Genomic DNA, 8721 nt, shown 5'->3' with positions numbered 1-8721 from the left:
ACTTTTTATTGTTAAAATATTAGTTACTAATGTTACTAACACATACAATTTCGATTTTATTGTCACTTAGATTATTCAACCACATTTAAGCAGCACAGAACTAATTGCTTTGAAATTACATCACAATGTTTGTCATTGCTATTTAAAGGCATTTATTAATATTTTATTTCATGCTAATTGCAAACCGTTAATGCTTCTAAAATTTACTTGTGCTAAGTTTTAAAAAAGCATTCTGAAAAAAAAAAAAAAAAAAAAAAAAAAAAAAAAGTTTTGTTTAACTGCAAAGCGGCGTTTTTATTAACATGTTTAAAAACTGAGAAACGCATATACATGTAATTAACAATTTGATTAGGCCTTTTGTTAAAAACGAGCGAGGCAGGAAAGCTTATCAGCGAAACAGCTTCAGTTGGTCCCACATTGAGGGTTGCTGATAGCCGTTCAATTATTTTTACCTCCATAGTCATGACACATTCTGTAAAAGAAAATTTATAATAGGAAAAAAGTACTCAATGCCTAATACAATGCTTAGGAATGATGTGTTTTTGGAGAATTTTGCGATCGAAACTTTCTCATATTGATGCAACACACAGTTGTCCCCCCTTTTTTTGGCTCATTGTCTCTCTTTCGGAGTTTTTTTTTTTTTTTTTTGGCTCTCCTTTTCAAAAATAACATAACAGAAGTTCTTTAAATGTAATCTGTAGGGTTTAAAACGTTTAGGTTTTTAATTGTTTTGCATTGCATTAATCTATCAGTTAAAACACATCAAGCAATACCAAAACAGAATGGAAACAGTTAAAGGTGTCCAGTAAAGAAAATGATTAAACATCCAGATTTTCAGCAAAACACTTACATTGTCATATTGAAAGAATATTGTTGCGAAATACCCATCTGCGGTAATATAGCTTCCCCGCAAAGCAGGGTTAGGGTTACCAAAAAATGACAGGGAAATGCAGGATGCCAGATTTGGCGCGAAATTGCACATTGACGACAAAATTGGCGATATGCCACAGACGGAGAGAGAACATTCTACAGAGCATTCTTCGCTATTTTCTCGAAGGTAGGTTAAGGCTATATAAACTCTGACTGTACATTGTGTGTACCTATGTTGAGTTTAATAGTAGTGTTACGAGTTCAGAGATTAGCTTGAAAGCTACCCAACCGAGTTGGGAGCTGTACCTTAGTGCTTTGCTGTGAAGCTGTTTTCACCTTTATAGCCTAAAGGCTGTATTATTGATTGTTTTAGCGTGTTTATTGCAGTTTCTCGACGACTGTAATCGTGTCTTTGGAACTGTCCTATGTAATACTGGTGAGTAAATTGTGTTTTGATTCTTCATCAAGTGTTATCATCAATTATTCCAAATCCACGAACCCGTACAACGCAACAATATGGAATTTGAGCGCACTGGATGGAAATTATGGATTTGTCCTCACACTTTTAGACTATTAAATTGAGAGTCTGTAAGTTTCGTCACCCCAGAGCAGGAAAATGAAATTACATGCTACTTGGACCAACTTGTATAAAGGATGAATTGACATAATTTAGTATGAATGCTTAAATATCTATTTAGAAAGCAAACAAATATTTTAAGTGTATTTTTACTGCTCACTTCCTTCTCAGTGCTGCCTCGGAGAAGTAACCCCTGGATCTCCTCACAGCCCATGAAGGAATATAAATTACAATGCAAGGTGAAACTTCATGTAAGCAGCCCATCTGGACACTGACACAAACTACAAGAGTAAAGTGGTAATGCTCATTTAGATACTGTGAGTTTATAGAATTCTGACACATTGCCATCTAAAGCTTATTTCATTAACCAATTATTTTATGCTAATTTCCTCTTCTTTCTATTTTTCCATTGACCTTCTTCAAAATGGTCGTCTTGGAAATAATGAAGTTTAAATAGCGAATGTAAATAATATTTAAAGATCAGGAACTGGCAATATTAGAGGTCTGTTTTTTTCAGCCATTCTATGAACCCTTGAAATCTTTGGTTAAGCTGTGTCTATGAGAATTAAAGAGTAATTTACTTATTTCTTAAAAGCTAATGCTCGGCAAAGAACAGTGAATTGAGTTCAGAAGTTGGTAGGAGTAATTTTATCTGTATGCCTGTAAAATGCATTGTCCTGTCCTAATCAGAAACCCTGCAAATAGTGGCGAATTTGCATTTTTTTTTTTGTTTTGTTTTGTTTCTTTGTTAATGTTAAAATTAGCTGTAGTCTTCCAAGTAATAGACATAAATCTTTAGCTGAGTTTTATCTCTGTATTCTAAATAATGTCCAGTATATACATATCCAGTATACATGTCCAGTATAACTGTGAATTTTCTTTTCAGTAACATAGGGTTACACAGTGCAAAGGAAAATTAAGGTAAGCCAAATCTTAAACTGTAGTTGAGGATAATCTTCAGTACGATTTTAACATTCATATGAGTTTTGAATGGGCTAGGGTTTTGAACTTTAATCAGACATAATATTTATTATTATAAAAATATTTATTATTGAAAGCAGGCTTAAGTAATATTCCCATTGTATGCAATATTAATTAATCTGAGTTAGCTTTGTAATTTAAATTACTCCGCCTAATCTCTCTTGTAAATACACCAAACACCTATTTTACAAATATAAATACACCAAACACCTATTTTACAAATATAACATTAAATTTAGCAACCAAAAGGATAAAAAATCCATTCATGTAATAAACTACTGTGTTCCACTGGGTCTATTTTCTAATGCTTAAATGATGAAAACATGAAGGACAATGAGATTTGTTTATTGTGCTCTCAAAAACAAATTACAAGAAACTGAACACTAAACAAAATGCATCATGAAAGATTATACACATAATTGAAAAGAATAAAAAGCATAACATTGTACAGTTCTTAAAGTATGCAACAATAATAATCTTAAATAATTGAATTAAAAACATTGAAAAATGAATTACAGGAATGTTTCATGAGTAATCATAACTATATGCATATGCAATAATTTCTGTACAACACACAGCATAGCCACATGGTCACTAAATAGTTACAAGTAAAAAAGCGATATATATATATTTTCAACATGATTTAAGTACGCTTTTTAACAATCAATTTACTTCCTCAACAAAAGTAATATAATTAGACTACAAACCTTCACAAGTCTGCTCTTAATTTACCTTCTTTCTTTCAAAAAGAAGTTTCGCTTAAAAACATCTCTTAACACTCTTGAAACAGTAATATAAACTTGTAGTTTTTATAAAACATATTTATAAAAAAATCCGTAACTGTTTGCCACATTTAACTTTTGGCATCAAAAATCAACAGCACCTTCTTAACACAATGAATTTTCTGCATAAATTACTTCACACTGAGGTAAGAACTGTTTGGCATTAAATTTGATATAATCTTTTCATACTGATAAATTTGAACCACTATATCAGCATGAAGCTACCACCAAAAATAATTGGATAACAGATTCAATGTCAAGACTGCAAGAGGAATTAATTAAATATATAGGGCAACAATGTATTCTTTTTTTTGTACCTGAAATAAAGACACTAAATGCATTAAATTCAGGATGTCCATGTATTATTTCAAACCTTTTCCCATTAGGTATAAAGTTTCATTTTTACATGGAAAATTGAACATTTTAAATTACATCAGACAACCATGCATACACATACAGATACATGCCATTTAAATGTTTCAAAACATTCAGAGTAGTTCTAGTAACAATGTAAATGAATACAATGAATAAATAACAAGCTTTTAAAAAGCAAACTCTACAGTTCATAGCAGTCTACGCTTTCTTACAGCATCTTCTTATCAGTTATTCTTAAAAATAAGGCACTGCAAGAAATATATTCTTACAGCACAATTTCACTGTTATAAAATTTTATGCATAATGCACATAAAGATAAAATTTGAGTTATGAGTGTTTTGTTATTTCTTCTTAAATGCTCTAAGAAAATTGGTTGGTTTAGTTCTCAATTTGATTTAAATATTAACTTGATTATATATAATTATTTCTTAAAGGAAAAGCAACATTAAAAAATTTAGCTTATAATATGAAAATGATCCTTTAACATAGTCTCGAAAAGTAAATTTTGTGTGGTCTGATAATCTTGAACACTAACTGTAATAAAATAACTAGAATAATAATACAAATATTGCATCAGCTGATTCACTAATCTAACTGAAAGCAAATCGTGGCTGATGAAACAAATATTTGTAAATGCTTATAATCTCTAAAACACTTTAAAAATTTATGGTAGTTTTCAAATGAAACATAAAATTAGCATATGCACATTTTTAGCAAATTAAAAATTTTGGCAAAATTACCGACTGCAGAAATCCAAGTATTCATTTAATTTTGTTTCATAAAACTTCATAAAAAACTTCTACAAGTATTTAACAAACTTAAATATACAGATAGTTAATGACAATTTATGTCTTCAAAAACAGAACAGTTACACAATTCAGCAGGAATTAATGATGAAATAACTGACATTTCCTTCACCGAAAAACTCACAATCCACACACAAGCATTTGAGCAAAAGCATAGACAATTGTGATAAGATGGGAGCCATTTCATAAATGCTTTCACTCCTCAAGTCACTAACTTTCATTTATCTAGCATACTCATATCTTCTAACAATGGAAAAGTAGTGCTTCCACCTTGCATAACATCAAAATTCAGTAGATCAGATGTTGAGCAATCAAGATTATCCAAGAAATCTAAATTAAACTGTCCACCATCAGGCACAATACCTTGTGATGAATTGTTTGAAGATGGAGATGAAGTGGAAAATACTTGCTGCTGTGACTGGCTCGTAGAATCACCTCCAGAATTAGCAGAACTACCCATCTGAATATGAGATGAATTGAGTAACGTATTGGATGAACTAAGCAGAGTGTTATTATCACTGTTTATTATAACTTGTTGTTGTTGCTGTTGCAACATAACATGACTTGTTACTGAAGAATTTATATCATGAATACCACTTTGCTGGATAGGCAATGAATGATCTGCTATAGGAGAACTGGTTACAACCCTACTGTTGTTATTAGCAGGTGAATTTGGATTTAAGTGGTGGACTTGGAAGTTATTTCCATTGGCAATACCCAAATTCTGTCCATAGTTCTGTGCAATGCCTCTTGGGAATGACATGCGTAGCTGAGGATTAACATGCGTGACAATTTGTTGCTGGTTCTGATGCTGGATATATGTATGCCGCCAATCCATTGTTCTTTGGGATATATTAAGGCCTTCTGGTCCAACATTCACATTTGGTGCTTTATGTTGCCTTAATGGACCACACTGCTTATTAAATGTTCGAGAATTCCCTTGTTTTGATCCGCCACGACCTTTGCTTACTGAATATGTGGGTGCTATTGTAGTTGTGGTTGGCATCATTAAAGAATGTGTTGGAACTTGTTCTGATAATGATGATGTAGGCACACCTGTATATGACTGTGATGCAGATGCAGAAGAAATAGGTCCAGAACCTGGATATGACTTTGATACAGAAACAGGATTTGCATTTGAAACAGGATTCATAGAAGAGTAAATTTTAGTGCCAGATGAATTTGAAAGGGACGCAATACCAGGATATGGCTTTGATACAGAAATCGTAGTTGAATTTGAAATAGGCACCATACCTTGATAAGGTTTGGATGAAGAAAGAAGCACTGTATTTGAAACAGGTACAATACCAGTGTAAGGTCTAGATATAGAAACAGATGTTGCATCTGAAATTGGTACAGTACCTGGGAAAGATTTATCAGATGCAGAAACAGAAGTAGCATCTGAAATGGAAATAAGACCAGGGTAAGATTTTGACACCGAAATTGAAGGGGAATTTGAAATGTGAGTCAAACCTGAGTAAACATTTGAATTTGGAACAGAGCCAGAATAAGACTGGGAAGATGGTATTGGAACAGATTGTGAAATAGGTATGATTCCAGCATAAGACTGAGATACAGATACTGGTGTGTTATTTCTATGATCAATAGTTCTATTACTCTGATCATTGATAATGTTAATATTGTCTGGCATATTCACTTGCATCTGATGATTCTGTGAAAGGAGACCAGACTGCATATTGTTAATTGGACCACTGTTACAACCACTAGGTTCAATTGAAGCTTGGTAATCCGGAGGAGGTCTGCTCATATACTGTTGCTGTACATGCCTCCCAGAGGCACTGGAATTCATCTGACTTGGAGATGGTCGCTGGTTGGTAGTAGGACTGGCACTTCTTGAAGAACCTGAAAACTGGAAATTAACCGATTGTGATTGTGACATATGTACTGCAGATTGGCCACCATAGAATCCTCTACCTTGAACATGCTGCTGTTGTTGCTGCTGAGCAATTGATGGCTTCATATCTTGACTCATAATTAACTGCTGTTGGGACTGGGAAACCTAAAAATTAAGAAATATTCAATTAATTACCCTAATGCAAAGAAATTTTACACATATATTTTCTACTGTAGTTAAATCAAAACATTGAACTAAATCAAGAATATGTACTCAAATAAAGACCCTAAAACAATCTTTTATGAAAGTGAAATTATTGGAGTATAACATAGAATTCAAATGTCTTTTCTCACAATATTTACAATAAATCCAAATGCTTAATATAACAATATACTGAATACTTTGCATTAAATATTAAGGGAGATATTAAGACTTTTCCACAACTGCTTCCTGACCTTCTCTAGCAATATCTTTCAAAAGGTGTTTCATCATTCAGAAACCTTGTTTCTACACATAACTGATTTTCTTTAATCTAATATTTATATACCAGCACCAACTTAAATTTTAATCTCACATTAAAAGAATGACTGCTGAAACCACTCGTAATTCAACATGAATTTGAATACCGGTCATGAGGTTTCTTTTGAATATCCTCATGTTTAATGCGAGCACAAGGCAGCTAGCTTCCCTTAGAAACTTTTTTCCTCTAAAAAATATAGCTGTTACATGATTTGAAATTGATTTTAAAAATATAACCCATAAATGAAAAGCAATGAAAACTGTTAATGTCAAATATTTCAAACATAGTATTAAGGCAATGCACACTCAGCCTAGAATGATTTTATAATTGCATTAATCAAAGCTAAAATACTTTAAAGTTTTATGAAGTTTAGTAACTTTTTTTTTTTTTTCTGATGTCAGATGACATATTTTTGATATCTTCCCCAAACTCGAAATTTCCTCCAATTTCTAAAGTACTCTTCTTGGAAAGAATTTTATGTATTTGCTTCTAAGGCATTTTCTGCACTAATGGACAAATAAAGAAAGCTCGTGAGTTATAAAGGGAAACAAAAAAGTCAATGAAGAGATACAAAAAGCCAGATTTTAAAGAATTTTTAGTGGTTAAATTGAAGCGGACATTTTAGTGGTTAAATTGAAGCGGACATCGTATAACATTTTATTAAGTTAATAAACTGTTTCTAACAGAAATTCTGAAGTAGAAGTAAAGCTTCAGTAGCAGCATTTGGTTAACTATAATAAGCAATAATTAAAGTTTTCAAGTACCAACAAGTAATGTAGATCTTCAAAAAATTTATAATTTGGCTGGTTGGTAAAATGATTAAGGTACGGCATGCAACAGTTATCTGCCTAAAAAGAGGGAGCCTATCCTGGAAGACATGCTAAAGAGAACTAGCTTATATTTAGCCTTTTCCCCAGAAACAGGAATTCTTATTAATTAAAATACTGACGTCATCCATAGGTTCCATTATTGTCCTGTTTAAATTCAGATCTGCAATTGTCCAACATTATAATTTTTTTAAATAATTTTGAGGATTTTATTCTTTCTTATAAGTTTATTGACATCCAATATTTTTTATACCTTAGCATTTTCTAAATTATCTAAATTTCAGCATATAATTAAAGTTTTATTAGAGAATGAAATTTCAGTTATTGCAATCTTAGACTGATGTTAACAGTTAAATATGCTCGAAAGACTTTTGACACATGATTAGAATGATGTATTGTATCACCATATGGAACACAGAATGCAATAAAAATAAAAGTTATAAGGAAAATACAAAAAATTCACGACTCCTAATCGTCCATTATACTTGCTATATAAGCATATCTTTGTAATAAAAATATACAACTAACACAAAATATTTTCAGCATACCCAAGGAGTTAAAATTGTTTTCAGTATACCCGTAAAATAGTGGAAATGAAAATTATTCATTATCACTTTTCTTCTAAATGTGTTACTTTTTGTTTACTCATTTTCCTGGTTCTTCAAGTTAAAGTGGCTCCATTTAGCTACCTCTTGTTTAAATTCCGAATGATCAAATCTTTTACTCAGTCACAGATTACTTAATAAATCAGAAATCACAAATGACGTTCTTAAAATGATATCACAGCCTTATTTTGATATCAGAACGTACTCTACTGACTTATTCAGTTTCTAAAGAAAGACAATAACTTTCTATGGCGTCACTAAGAAAACCGTATAATGCAACATAATGAATATAATTGGTTACTTTAGACACACAATTAAAAATAAAAATATTTGAACTAATTTCAATATAATTGAATATTTTTATCTGAGTAATATAATTTTAAATCATATTAATGAATTTCTTTTTATATCAATATCTTAAGTAAATGAAATGTTATTTTTTCCAGCTCAACTACTTCCGAATTCATAATCAGCCAGTTTTGAAATTGTGCGATTAAAGAACAAGATTTAATTCCTGAACTCC

At 31.5% G+C, this 8721-nt stretch overlaps 1 protein-coding gene across 1 annotated transcript in view; it reads right to left on the bottom strand.

Annotated features, from left to right (window-relative positions):
- Nucleotides 1-2757: 2757 nt before the first annotated feature.
- The window catches only part of LOC118201309 (uncharacterized), a 182068-nt gene continuing 176104 nt past the window's right edge, over nucleotides 2758-8721 (bottom strand). The window contains exon 5 of the mRNA XM_085808243.1: nucleotides 2758-6411. Within this exon, the coding sequence (XP_085664369.1) occupies nucleotides 4609-6411 (1803 nt within the window). The 3' untranslated portion in view covers nucleotides 2758-4608. The remainder of the gene's footprint in view (nucleotides 6412-8721) is intronic.

The sequence above is a fragment of the Stegodyphus dumicola genome, chromosome X1, assembly GCF_044657685.1.
Source record: "Stegodyphus dumicola isolate Sdum_Otavi_A_Nest chromosome X1, ASM4465768v1".
NCBI classification, from domain to species: Eukaryota; Metazoa; Arthropoda; class Arachnida; order Araneae; family Eresidae; genus Stegodyphus; species Stegodyphus dumicola.
This window is presented reverse-complemented; position numbering and strand designations above follow the sequence as displayed.